This window comes from Phoca vitulina, unplaced genomic scaffold (assembly GCF_004348235.1).
Source record: "Phoca vitulina isolate PV1807 unplaced genomic scaffold, GSC_HSeal_1.0 scaffold36, whole genome shotgun sequence".
NCBI classification, from domain to species: domain Eukaryota; kingdom Metazoa; phylum Chordata; class Mammalia; order Carnivora; family Phocidae; genus Phoca; species Phoca vitulina.
The window spans coordinates 585,754-599,827 of NW_022589739.1; the positions used below are offsets into that span (position 1 = coordinate 585,754).

General features: G+C 51.6%; 1 protein-coding gene across 9 annotated transcripts in view; it reads left to right on the plus strand.

The window, feature by feature from the left end:
* Positions 1 to 3,862: 3,862 nt before the first annotated feature.
* The window catches only part of ABCC8 (ATP binding cassette subfamily C member 8), a 74,010-nt gene continuing 63,798 nt past the window's right edge, over positions 3,863 to 14,074 (plus strand). For 7 of the 9 annotated variants that reach the window (XM_032427076.1, XM_032427077.1, XM_032427082.1 and 4 more), the window contains exons 1-3: positions 3,863 to 4,098; positions 5,364 to 5,505; positions 10,087 to 10,208. In XM_032427076.1, the coding sequence (XP_032282967.1) occupies positions 3,951 to 4,098; positions 5,364 to 5,505; positions 10,087 to 10,208 (412 nt within the window). In that variant the 5' untranslated portion in view covers positions 3,863 to 3,950. Of the gene's footprint in view, positions 4,099 to 4,348; positions 4,416 to 5,363; positions 5,506 to 10,086; positions 10,209 to 14,074 lie in introns of those variants that run through there. The other 2 variants (XM_032427083.1, XM_032427085.1) reach the window with 2 other exon arrangements.

Consider the following 14,074-nt stretch of genomic DNA (forward strand, 5'->3'; position numbering starts at 1 on the left):
ATTTATTTGAGACAGAGAGAATGAGAGAGAGAGAGCACATGAGATGGGGGAGGGTCAGAGGGAGAAGCAGGCTCCCCGCCGAGCAGGGAGCCCGATGCGGGACTCGATCCAGGGACTCCAGGATCATGACCTGAGCCGAAGGCAGTCGCTTAACCAACTGAGCCACCCAGGCGCCCGATTTTATGGTCTTCTAAGCTCCCCATGGACTCGGGCTTTGACACACCAATTGTCTGCTTTCCACTTGGGCCCAGTTTCACAGTCACCTGCCTGAAGCGGGGGAGGGTAGGAACTGGTGGAGAAGACATCTTCTCTGGTCTGTGCAGATACGCCTACTTTATTCTCTGTACTTGTTGCATAGGGTGGATGATACCATAATTTTTGTTTTGGTTTGTTTTTAATCAGCTCACTGTTGGTTGGGGTTATTGAAAGGGTTAATTTCTTGAAATATCACCCCACTCTGTTATGTCACCATTATCATCCTGATGACCCCCTCTGCCATGGTCACTGACACACCTGGTTAGCCAGATAAAGACAGGGCACTGGAGCACCTGGGTGGCTCAGTCGATGAAGCCCCCGACTTTTGATTTCCACTCAGGTCACAATTTCAGGGTCCTGGGATCAAGCCCCACCTCAGGCGCCAGTCTCAGCCTAGAATCTGCTGGTCTCCCTCTCATTCTGCCCCTCTCCCTGCTCGCGCGCGCGCACGCGATCTCTCTCTCTCAAATAAATAAATGAATCTTTTAAAAAAAAAAAGACAGGGCACTAAAGCCTGAACATCGGGGCCGGAAGGCAGTTTTTCTGAAGGTTTGCTCCAACCGTTTCCCTGCACAAAGGAAGGGAGGAGCCTTGCCTGTGGCCACACCCACCCAGTAGACACGTGGGTGCAAGAATCCAGGTCTCTGAGAGCCATCCCAGATTTTCCATTTTGTCGGGAGGAAGGCTGAGAATTCTCAAAGGGGAATACCTTTGCTCCCTTGCTCGGAGCTAGCTCTTTGGTGCCCGCCCTTCTTCTGGTCCCCTGCATCAGAAGCATGCCGGCTTGTTGGAAGTGGGAAAGCATGAGACCCAGCGCCTCCCCACAGAGATATGTGTAGCTCTGTGTCTCCTGCTGTAGAAATAAATGGTTTCGCGCTACACAGGCTGCTCGAATCTATGCCTTGGACATCTTTCCATGTCAGGATATATAACCCTACTTTATTCTCTGTACTATCTCGGTATTCAACAGTATGGATATTACCGTGTTTTTTGTTTGGTTTGTTTTAACCAGCCCTCTACTGATGAACATTTGAACTGTTTCCAAGATTATAATACATGCTACAGCAGAAGCTCTTCCATGCCTCCTTGTGCACCTGACTCCACACTTCCCAAAATAACTCTAGCACTTGCATGGTGGGCAGTGTGATGGGTATCCTTCTATAAAGCTAGGTACAGGAAGGTTGGAATATGGTCAAAGTCACACTGCAGGTTTGTGCTAGAGATAGCAAACGTGGTGCCCCCTCCAGTCTCCAGACCTAACACTCTTGGTCCCAGCTGATGATCCCTTAAGTCTTTTACACGTGGGTCCAGCTTGGGTTGGACCTGGTCTTTTGTTTATGTCAAATGGCCTGGAAGAGCAAAGTGTGTGGGTTGTGCCAAGCCGAATGTCAAGGAAAGGAGAGACCACTAGATAACCTTCGGGGACTAAGGGTGTCCCAGGTGTGGGCCCCCAGAGGAGGAAGTAGCCTGGACTATCTTCCTGGTTTACAAAGCATATTTATACCTGTGATTTCATTTTACTCCTCTGGGGTGTGTATTATTATCTTCCTCATTTAGAAAGGAGGAAATCGATGCACAGAATAAATAACTTGTCCCACATCACACAAACTAGCAGTGGTAGAGCCAGGACTGGGGACTTGTTCTTTTAAAATACATATATAATCACCCCTAAAAGGAAAAATAACATTCCTGAAAGTGTGAAAAACTGAAATTGCAGCTACAAAAATAAAATGGCATCCTCACAGAAAGTTTGAAGAAAAAACTTGGAACAACAACAACAAAAAACTTTAAAAAAAAAAAAACCTTATTAGGTGACCATGGGCATATCATCTCATGTCTCTGAACTGTGGTCGTCTCGTTCTTACAGAAAGAGAATGGTAATAACGGTAGTAATAAAGGGCAATGGTAGCTAATATCTACCGCACTCGGCTCTGACGTCATAGCCATTTGCATTTCTGAGCTTCCCCGGCAGACTTGCATTCAAACATACATATTTAATGTGGCTATAATCACAGGACACACACAATTTTGTTTCCTGGTTTTTCACCTGGCATTATCTCTTAACTTTTCCCCACTTGTCTACACGGATTCAGCAATCACCTTTTCAGAGGCTGTATCGATCACCCAGATTGATTAACTCCTGCTGCTGGTGCTGCCACCAAGTTTTCACTATTTTGGCAGATACTGCAGGAAACATCTTGTGGCTTCAGAGACATTCCAGAGTCAGAGACTATCAGAGACCTTAGGACCCTGAGCTCTGCTCTCCCCAGGCTGTTCACCCAATCCCACCTGCCCTTTGCCAGGGTGCCCGGTTCCGCTCTCCCCTCTCCCAGAGCCTGAGGCAGAGCTGAGCCCTTGCCTGACAGCATCCTATAAAGGCTAGGAGCCTCAAATCCTAGGAAAAAGGGCTGAAAAGAGTTGCCCTTGGTGTCCCCCTACCCCTGAGAACGTGTGTATTTATTCTCCATATCCCTAACTCAGGGAATTCTTCTAAAATCCAAACTAAAATCCCATTTTTCCCTTCTTTGTTCATAGGATGTACACTTTTTTTTTTGGCCAGGGACCTGTGAGAATCTCTCCAAAGGTGTAGGAATTCATTACATTGTCTTTCTAATTCCACCAGGTTCTTGAACTCCTCATGCCTACTGGTATCAGGTTAAGAATACAGCTGAGGGTGACATTCTCTTTTTCCACCCCTCCTGGCTGCCTCCCATTGCTTTCCCTGGGTTTAATTTCATAAGTGCCTCTTTTTCAGCCTTGGGCAGGGACCCATTCTACCCATTCACCTGACAGTCGCTGGAATGTTCTAATGTATTAGATGCATGCCTGAGGGAGATGGGTGGGGGGTGAAAGAGGGGATCTGAGGAGCTGGGTTCAGTTCTGCTTCCGCACTTGTTGGCGGTGAGAACTTGGGTCAGTCAGGTAAACTCCCTGAGCCTCATTGCCTCATCAGAAATATGGGAGAAATTATAACCTGTACTTAGCAGGAGTGTTGAGAGTTCCCCTTTGGAAAGCGCTGGATACACCGTAAAGCATCCATGAGCGCCCCGCGAGAGGGACCACTTTTGAAAAATATGCCCAGTGTTCCCCCAGGTAATGATCTTCACTGCTTTTCTAATCCGTGTGGGGTGAGGGCTTGCTCCACTCTGCCCCCACTAGGACCCTCTGATCTAAATACATCCACCCTCGCCAAGTCCAGGTGAGCCCACATCTCGGCCCTGAGGCAGTGAGTTCGCACTCCAGATCCGAACGCGCCCACTGGGGACTCACTCGGACCCTCCTCTCTTCTGCCCACCCCCTCCCACCCAGACTCGAGCGTGCCCACCCACCCAGCCTGCCTTCCCTCTCTCCTCCAGCACACGCGCGCAGCGGGCACTCAAAGCGCCCCCAAGCACATCTGGGCTCGCGGGCCGCCACAGCTGGAAAGCGGGGGCCCCGCGCGGCCAGGCCGCTCCGGCTCCTGGCCAACCCCCCCGCCCCCGCCCCCACCCCCGGGCCGGGCAGGTAATGGAGCGAGGGCGGGGTGGGGGGGGGGGAGCGGGAGCGCCTGCGGGGTGGGGCGGGGCCGCGGGCGTGGGGCGGGGGCCTGACTGCCCGGCCGGGCGCCGAGCGGCGAGGGACAGAGGCGCGGGAGGCGCGTGGAGCCAGCCGTAGCCGCAGCCGCAGCCCGAGCCCGCGCCCGCGCCGGCGCCGCCATGCCCTTGGCCTTCTGCGGCAGCGAGAACCACTCGGCCGCCTACCGGGTGGACCAGGGCGTCCTCAACAACGGTTGCTTCGTGGACGCGCTCAACGTGGTGCCGCACGTCTTCCTGCTCTTCATCACTTTCCCCATCCTCTTCATCGGTGAGCGCGCCGGGAGCGGCGGAGGAGGGGAGGGCACAGGCGGGGAGGGAGGAGGAGGAGGCGGCGCCGCGCGCCGCACTGCTCTCGGTCCCCCTCCGGGCCCGCGACCGCCGCTCGCCTCCCTCCCCGGGTCCCCTGCTTTGTGTTCTACCCCGCGGTCCCCGCACTCGCACACCCGCTCATCCCCCCCCCCCCCCCCCCCCGAGGTGCCCCCGAACCCGCACCAAACACAGCGGACGCTCCGGACCCAGGGAACCCCCAAGTGTTCTACCGCAGAGCCAGAGCTGAAATGGAGAACCGGAAAAGCAGAGGTTTCTGTAGGCGCTGGAAAGGTCGGGAGGGTCTCGGGCTGTACCCCCAGTAGTGCTGTGTAGGGAGCCAGGACACCCTTCCCCCAAGGCACCCTCCCTGTCAGCTGAAGCTGGGCCCAGGGAGGAGCGCAGCCTGGCCTCAGAAGCCGGGGTGGAGGCCCTGTGAACCCCTGCGCTTCCCGGGGCTGGGCCAGACAGTGGTCAGTAGCTTCTGACGTCCCCGGGGGGTCCCACGCGCCCCGGGCAAGGCGAGGCAGGAGCTAGGGACTTGGGTCCCCTTCCTCTGCTATCCCACCTGGGTCAGCGTCCCTGCCTGAAAGCCCTCTGCAAAGTTGGGCACCACTGTCAGGACCAGCCTACATGCCTCTTCACTGGGGTCCCCCTCATCTCTCTTTCAGACCTTGAATTTTCCAAACTGGCTAGAGCTCAACTCATAGCGTCCCCCGCCTCTGCAAAACTTGTTAATTCACTCTAATTAAGAAAAAAAAAAAAAAAGCAAATTTTAAAATTCATATACAGCTTTTGGGAAGAAAGGAAAGATTGTCACAAAATTAAGAAGGGAAGGATGCTGCACAGGCAGAGATGCTAGTAGTTATTGACAAAGACGAACAATTAGAAATTGGGAGGAAGCATATGTAACTTATGCTTATATGTGTATCAGAAATTGTACCAGCATTTACACTTCTGTTCTCAAATAAATGGTTTTTTTACATGATAATTTGTCAGACGAGAGGTCAGCATAGAAAATGAGTACTTGCGTAGGTGGGCCTGCATGGATCCAGGGTTCATGCTGGGACATTTAGGTCACACGTACCAGACCTGGGCATTCTCATGCACAGGTGTACAAATGGATACACTCCCCACTGCGGACCCCATACCTAAGCACCCTCCTGGGGTTCATGCACCCCTTCCTAGTGAGCCAGGCTTCCCACCTCTTCCTGCCTCTCCTTGCAGGATGGGGCAGTCAAAGCTCCAAGGTACACATCCACCACAGCACGTGGCTCCACTTCCCTGGGCACAACCTGCGCTGGATCCTGACCTTCATGCTGCTCTTCGTCCTGGTGTGTGAAATCGCAGAGGGCATCCTGTCTGATGGGTGAGTGTCTCAGGAGAGTGGATCTATCCCAGGGTGCTTCCTGGAAGGCCAGGGGACACCCCAGTTCACCTGCATTCCAAGGAGGCAGTAACATTTGCTCATAAATCCAGCAACTGTTGACCTAACATCTCCTGTGTGTCAGACTTTCTGTGCCAAGTGCTGGACACAGGTGAGACCCAGGCCCTGGCCTCCGTGTAGCAGGGTAGAAGGAATATGGATCTCACGCCAAGACCCAGTGAAACAATCCTAGAGCTTCTTAGAATGCCCCAACTCTTGGAGTTGCCTTCTTTGAAAGAATAAAAATCATTCTTGCTGAAGACCTTTCCTTGGTTCCCAGTTGTTTTCAGGGTCCCAGGTGCTCAGCCTGGCATGTGGGGTCCTCACAGTCAGCACCCCCACTGTCTCTAGCCTCATTGCCAAGGCCTCCCCTCACCCACCTTTCCTCCAGGCTTCACAGCACATTCCTCACACCCCTGCCACTGCACAGATCATACTGTATTTAAAGTTTATGTCTATTTGCAAAACTGTCTCCCGCTGAGTGAGAAAGGCCTCAGAGTTGGGTTTAATTCATCTTTGTTGTCACAGCACAAGGCACACAACAAAGCTCCATAGACATTTATTGGCTCCGAAGAGCATAAGTGAAATAATGGTACAAGCAAGAACTCTGGGAGGGGACAGGAAGGCAGGGCTGGCCAAGCTTCCGGGTTGAGGGGGCTTCTAAGCTGAGTCTGGAGGGGTGACAAGGGTTCTGACAGCAGAGGAGTCCAGAGAAAGAGGGCCAGGGAGGCAGGAGGGGGGAGGAATAAAGGCAGGGGGAGGAAAGGTTGGGGTGGGAGCAGTGCATGGGGGATGGAGCGTGAAACACATGCAGGGGAGTGATGGTGGCTGGGACTTGGAGATGGGGTTGGGGGCATCTCTAGAAGGGCTTCGAATGCCAAGCTGTGTCTGGGTTGGATTTTGTCAGCAGTTTGGAACAGAAGAGGCGCATGGTCAGCGCAGCATGAGGAGTTTCCAGGGCAGGCTGGAGGCAGAGAGAGGCTGGAGGTAGAAACAGCACTTAGAAGGTGACTGCAGTAGTCTAGGTGAGCGATAACTGCAGCCGGAAATGGTGTGTCAGCAGCAGGGGTGCGGAGGAGGAGGAGATGAAGCTGCCATCTCACGGAGGAAGGCTCAGTGACTGCCTGGGCGAGGGGGTGGTGGGGGGTGGAGGGCATTTGGCTAAAATATCAGAGGTCCAACCACTCTGAGCTGGAATCAGACTATGCCCTGATTCCACTCTGGCCAGCTGGACAGCAGGGGGATGGGATCCCCCAGCCCACACACAGTACCTCACCCTCCCACCCCCAGTGTCCCTGCATGCTGGCTCCAGCAGTAATCTCTGTGACAACTGCTTGCCTTGGGGCTCCTCCTGCTTATCAAAGTCCCCCAGACCAGCAAGAAGACCAGAATGCCTGCTGCCCCACATAACTAGCAGGCGAGAAGTCCACCCCGCTCCCCCATCTAGACACCCCTTCCAAAGCAGCACAAATGCTCAAAAGGGGAAGGATGCCTATGAGTCCTCAGGCCAAAAATTCTCACTGGGTTATAATTAGCGGGGTGGCAGAGAGGAAAACACCCCACCTGTGGAGAAAGTAGACCTGGGGCATCTGCTGGGCTTCTGCCACCTACCAGCTCCAGGACTTTGGACCAGCCACTCAGCCTTTCTTTCTTTTTTTTTTTTTTTTTTTTTTAAAGATTCTATCCATTCATTTGACACAGAGAGAGATCACAAGTAGGCAGACAGGCAGGCAAGCAGGCAGGCAGAGGGAGAGGGAGAAGCAGGCTCCCCGCTGAGCACGGAGCCCAATGCGGGGCTCGATCCCAGGACGCTGGGATCATGACCTGAGCTGAAGGCAGACGCCCAACCGACTGAGCCACCCAGGCACCCCAAACTTTCTGGGCCTTACTTTCTCTACCTGTGAAATGATCAGCATCATCTCTGCCTTGCCCGCCTCACAGGGCCATGGAGGATGAAATTAGAGCACAGACCGGGTACAGAAATGGAATGGCAGAGCCCTGGGCAAATAGTACATTCTCAGAACGTGGGAGACCGGAACGAATCAGGTCAGGGACTCCCTCCTGCCTGCTGTCAGCAGCCCCTCCTGTGGGGGCTGCATCTGTATCCCATTTCTCCCCCAGCTCAGTGCGAACTACCGTTCCCTCCCCAGCAGGCAGCTTGGCTCTGGAACTGGACACTTGTCACCTGGTCTTTGTTGGTCTCCATCTGTGGGGACACTCCCCTGGGCAGGCAAGCATGAAGAAAAGACATAGGAAGGGAGCAGACAGGAAGAGAAGCCACAGATCCTGCCATTTGGCTCCCCCAGGCCACCCTGGCCTGGGTTTGCAGACCTACCTGGAAGTGTAGGGGCAGGAGGCAGGGGGGACTAGTTAAAGCAGTGGTCTTCAAACTCTAGTTTAGTTGAGGGTAAGCCTCATTTACTGATTAATTAAGGCATCTTAAAATTTGTAGGGTTTCCTCTCTTCTCCTTTGGGTATGATTTTTGTGTGATGCTTTGAATTTAGAACAACCAAAGCAGTACAAGTTAAGAGAGGAAACACTTTTTTTAGCAATATAACTAGAATGTTTTCCTAGATCACCATACACTGGAAAAAGCCCATACCTAAAACTTTTACCTAATTTCTAACCTAATTTAGTGTATATTATTCAGTAAAGCAGCCAAAGTCTATTTTGTTAAGTCATGTCATGAAATATTTATTTCAACTCTGGTTATTCTTCATCTTATTTAATTATATCAAATGTTTATCATTTCTCCCTCCTATTGCAAAAAATGAATTTATTCAAACTTATGTTATAACATTTAAGATGTCACTTAAAAATGTGTGAGGGAGTATAGAGTTTTTCAAAAACTTACTTCAAGGAGTACAAAGGCAGGAGTTTTGAAGCCCCCTACACAGGGTGTTGGTTGCTCCCAGTGACCCCACTAGCGACTGATTGCCTTGTACCTCCTGTGTAAGTCTTTTGCTGAGAATATCCACCAATTAAGGCTTAAAGAATATCAACATTTATGGTCTCATTTAACAAGAAATTTAGAGGTCGCCTCTCTAGTTGGTTTGGTGACTTAGTGATGTCATCAGGGACCCAGCCTCTTTCCATCTTTCTGTGTGTCTGCCATATCTTTCCCCATGGTTATAATATGGCTGCCTAGCTCCAGGTATCACTTAGGGAGGAAGGCAAGGGCAAAGGAGACGCGCTCCCACATGCCTCTTCTTTATGCAGGATATCATCCTCTGCAGGCTTTCCTTTGCATCTCATTGGCCAGAATTGAATTATATGGCCACCCTTAGACCAATCACTGGCAAAGGGGTGTGGAATTGCATGGCTGCTTGAACCAATCACCATCATTCCCTGGGCTGGGCACGTTGCTGCTAGAACATACTTGTGGTTCTTTTAGCAAAGCAGAAGGGGAACATGTTATTCGATAAATAGCCCGCAGTGCCTCTACACCTATACGCTAGTCCTACCAGACTACTTAGGGCCCCTGTGTGGCTCTCCTCATGTCCTCCCTCCTTCTCTGTTGAACTCCTGTTCATCCTTCAAAGTCCAGCCTGGTGCCACCTCCTCTGTGAAGTTTTCCTTAGTTGCCTGCCTGCTTGCTCCTTGTGCTCTCAGCCTTCGGTCCATCTGCAATATCACTTCCCTAGACTGCCTAGTTAGATAGTTAGCTCTGAGCATGGTTGCCCCCTCCCTACTGTCAGCTTCTTGAGGGATGCTCAAGGGCAGGGATGCTTGGCGTGCTGGATAGAAGGAGCAGTGCAAGCAAGAGCATCACTGGAGGGGCTCCCAAAATGGCTTCAGCAGGAAGAGCAGGCTGGGCGATGCTGAAAAAGTGGCTTGAGGCCGTTATCACCGGGACCTTTGGTCCCAGGCTGAGCAATGTGAGTGTTGCTTTCTGTAGGAAACTGTAAATGAGGAGACTAAGAGTACCGACCTCATGGGACTTCATGAAGATGAAGTGAGCTCACGTACATCACGTGCCCAGAAGAGTGCCCGGCACAGGGTAAATGCTCCGTAAATACTGACTACAGGTGTTATCATTACATAACCTGGGGCCAGGGCTGGTGCTGACCTATGCTCTTCGTGGGAAACGGGGCTGTCACTGAGAGAGTTGTGGTGGACAGGCCCCTGTACTGCCCAAGGGACCCCAGGGACAGGAACCCAGCTGTGTTCACTCCCAGAGAGGGGGTTCCAGGTGAGGCTCTGCAGCTGTGACTGCCAAGGCCGGCTTCCCATGCTGGCTTCTGTAACATGAACCCAGGGAGAGAGGGCCATGAGGTCCAGAGTCTGGACACTGAGCCCTCATAGCATTCTCGTGTGGACTCCTGGAGCCCTCACCAGTGGGCATGTTTGGGGTATGTTTGGGCTGGGCAGAGCTGCCGATATACGGAGTGGAGCTGTGCATATGATCCAGAGGCCCTACTGTGTGCTGAGCCCTAAGTGCAGGGCCTGGGCTGCTCTGTGGGGGGGACTTGGCACACCTACCTCCAATCTGTCTCTCTCTCTCTCCCTCTGCCCCATCTCAGGGTGACTGAATCCCGCCATCTCCACCTGTACATGCCAGCTGGGATGGCGTTCATGGCCGCTGTCACCTCCGTGGTCTACTATCACAACATCGAGACCTCCAACTTCCCCAAGCTGCTGATAGGTAGGGGAGCCGGAGGGGGCGGGAGAGGGATAGTTACCTTCATTCATTCCTCCAGATAATGTTTGCTGAGCACTTACTACATGCCAGGCACTGTTCTAGGTAGCTAGAGGTTCAGAAGTGGAGAGGAAAAAATCCCTGCCTCCTGGTGGGAGGAGACTGGCAAGCAAAGACAATGAATAAACAAATAGGTAGAAAAGATGCTACGAAGAAAATAAAGCCGGGCAAGGGTTTGAGAGTGATGGCAATGTTGTTGTCTATAGAGGGTGGTCAGGAAAGATCTCTGGTAAGAGAGAGCATGCACATATTTCAGGGAAGAATTTTCCATGCTTTGCAACAGCAAGTGCAAAGGCCTTCTGGTAGGAACAAATTTGGCAGATAGGCCAGGGTGGGCAAAGCCAAGAAAGGGGAGGAATGGTAGGAGATGAAGTCAGGGGCCAGGAGAGGAACAGGGGAGACTCCTGGGCTTTGGGTCTGAGCACCTAGGCAGATGATGGTGTTAATAATGGACATGGCAAAGGAGCATGGGTTGGGGTTTGGGGAGTTGGTGGGGGTGAGGGCAGGTTGGGACATGTTGAGTTTCAGACAACCAACTCAAGTGTCAAGTGGGCAGTTAGAGAAATAAGTCAGGCATTCGGGGGAGGTCAGGACTGGAGATAGACGTTCAGAGGTCAGGGGCTTATAGGTGGCATCTAAAGCTTGAGCCTGGCTGAGGTCACCTGGAGAGAGAAGAGAAAGAGCCCAAGACTAGAGCCTGCAGTCTGTGAACATTTAGAAAGATTCAAGAAGGAGTGCCTAGTTAGATCCTCTGACACTGTGTGGCTGGAGTCCCAGGCAGAAACAACAGCAATGAATGTTTGTGTTTATTGACCATGTACTGCGTGCCAGGCTTGGTGCCAAGCTCCTCACATGCATTATCTCACTTGATCTCCACAATCTCCACATTGGTATCGTTGCTATCCCCATTCCACAGATGTGGATGCTGAACTCAGAGAGGTTACAAGTAACAGCTCAAACTTTCATTTAACACTTGCTATGCATCAGGCATGCTCCTAAACATTTTACATATATTAACTCATTTAATCCTTACAACAACACTATGAGGTCAATACCACTATTACGTCCCTTCACACAACAGGAAATTGAGACCCAGAGGTTAAGTGATTTACACTCGTCTGCCAACTAGTCAAGGGCAAAACCAGGTTTAGATCCCAGGAGTCTGGCACACAGGCAGGCTCTTAACCTCTTCTGAGACTGTGTGTCTAAGGGTCTTCAGACTGCTTGGGCCAAAGGTATAAATCTGGAGGTCTGCCTCTATGTTTGGCTCCATCTGCCTGTCTAAGGTCAGGGCTGTACCTCTGGCTGGTAGGCTGTGCTCAGACTGTGTATCATTAAGTCAGGCTATGATTTTTAGGAGTCACAACATCTAATTGACGTCTGGAGTCTGGAACACTCTGTGCTAAGCCAGAGACAGCACGGTGTCATGAGCGGGCAGAGGGTATTTCCCAAGCTAGTCGCAGGTCTGCCTTCCTGGGTAGGGTGGGAGCTGGGCTCCGTCAACATCATCCAGGGGATCCCCTACCTGGGTGATGCTATGAGAGTGTGGCTGGGGAACTAGGGAGCAGCAAGTGGAGAGAAATGATAGGTACAGACAGCAGAGAGCCTCCCTCTCCTGAAGCTTCTGAAGCAGCTCCTCCTATATAGAGAACCCTTTATTAACCCCAGGACCTGGCTGACCAGTGCCCCAGAAACATCCTGTCTGGGCATCTGGCAAGTTCATTTTCTCATTCTCCAGAAAGCACGTAATGTTCTTTCTTTAAAGCACAAATTACCACCCATAGATGGACCATTCTTTCTCCAAAGAATAAGGACTAACTTCCTCCATTCCCCTTTGTTAGAGTTTTGCTCTACAGAACCAGTAAGTCTAGAACAGGTAAAAGCAGAGATGATGCACCCTATGAGCTGCAGGGATTGAGGGCAGTGGGTATTGGGGAAACAGCTGGCCCTCGGAGAAGGTTCCTCTCTGGTCAGGTCCGGAGTCCTGCAGAAAGGTGAACCCTGATGTGGCTTACATTGTCCCACAAAATAACTTTGGTCCTGAGGCCCCAGATGAGATCAAGGAAATGTTCTGTGAAAAAGTCACATCCGAGCTGGGAACTGAAGGATAGGTAGGAACTAACTGGGAGAAGGGAGAGGAGAATGTTGCGGGCAGAAGGAACAGCATGTGCAAAGGCCCTGAGGCAGGAGAAGCATGTTAGGAAATCTGGACGAAAACCAGGGGCTGGAATGCAGAGAGCAGAGGAGAGCTGAATTTTGGAGGCTGGAGTGGCAGATGGGGACCATACCAGGCAGCGCAAGCATTGATCTTTATCCCATGGGCATTGAGGCTTAGGGTGTGTGTGGGGGGGGGGGGGGTGTAACTTATATATAACATAAAATTTACCATTTTAACCACTTTTAAATACACAGTTCAGTGCCATTAAAAACATTCACATTTTTGTGCACCATCCATCCAAACTACCCATCTCCAAAACTTTTCATCTTCCCAGACTGAAACTCTGTGTCCATCAGACAATAACTCCCTGTTCTCCTCTCTCCCCTCAACCCCTAAAAACTACCGTTCTACTTTCTGTCTCTATGAACCTGACTACTCTAGGTACCTTATGTGAGTGGAATCAGACACTATTTTGTCCTTTTGTGACTGGCTCATTTAACTTAATCTAGTACCCTCAGGTTCACCTGTGCTGTGGCATGTGTCAGAATAGCCTTTCTTTTTAAGGCTGAGTAATATTCCATTGTACGGATATACCGCCTTTTGCTTATCCATTCATCCATCAGTGGTCACTTGGGTTTCTTCCACCTTTTGGCTCTTGTGAATAATGCTGTTAGGAACATGAGTGTGTGAGTTCATATTTGATCAGATTTATTGCTCCGGAGGCTAGACTGGAGGCGGGCAAGAGGAAAGTGGGGAAACCGTGAGAAGGCTCTCAAGGGGAGATATGATGGCAGCCCCCCAGGAGATAGGATGGTGACCCAGCTGGCCCAGGAGTTTAGGAGGTAAAGGAGACAGAACCTAGTAATAGGTGGGGTGTGGAGAAGGGGAAGGAAGACACAAGGGTAAGGGGAATTCAGAGCCTGAACCTCACCAGCAGCCCCTGTGTCATACCACCGTCCTTTTCTGCTTTTCTCTCAGTCAAGTGCTAAGCTTTGGCTGAGGGCTGCTATGTCTGGCCCTGGGGAAATAGCCCTGGGGCTTAGTCCTAGGTCTACCACTCACTCCCTGTGTGACCTTGGACATGACACTCAGCCTCTGCGTGCCTCAGTTTCTCTATCTGGACAGGAATAGTAAGTCCCTGCCCACGTCACAGGGTTGTCACAAAGAGCAAATCAAACCACATCTGTTAGGACCTGTGTGAGGCATATTTTCTAGTCTGGGCCCCGATAGGTGACCTCATGAAGGACCAAAGAGGTTCTGAGGCTTGGGTTCTATCTGGGGGAGTGTAGGTGTGGAGGCAGCTTGACGGCCTCCAGCTGTGGGATCCTTGTGACCTGGGGGCCACACCAAGCTGAGGGGATTATCCTCCCACTCCTGGGCCAGAGGCGGGCAGCACACAGAAAATAGACGCTTCTGTCCTCTATCCTAATGCCTTCACCCAGGGACCTGAGATAGATGGCATTCGTCCCTCCCTGGGCAAGTTCACCATCTTGGCCTAATTCCTTGCCCTAGGCAGACCCCAGCTTTGGTCTCCAAGAGATGCCCTGGCATTCATGTGACCAGGCCCACCTAGGGATGGAGGGCAGAGTGAAGGTGTCTCCTTCTCTGTGGTCCCACCAGAGAGGAGCTCTAGGGGATTTAGGCTGATCTTGTC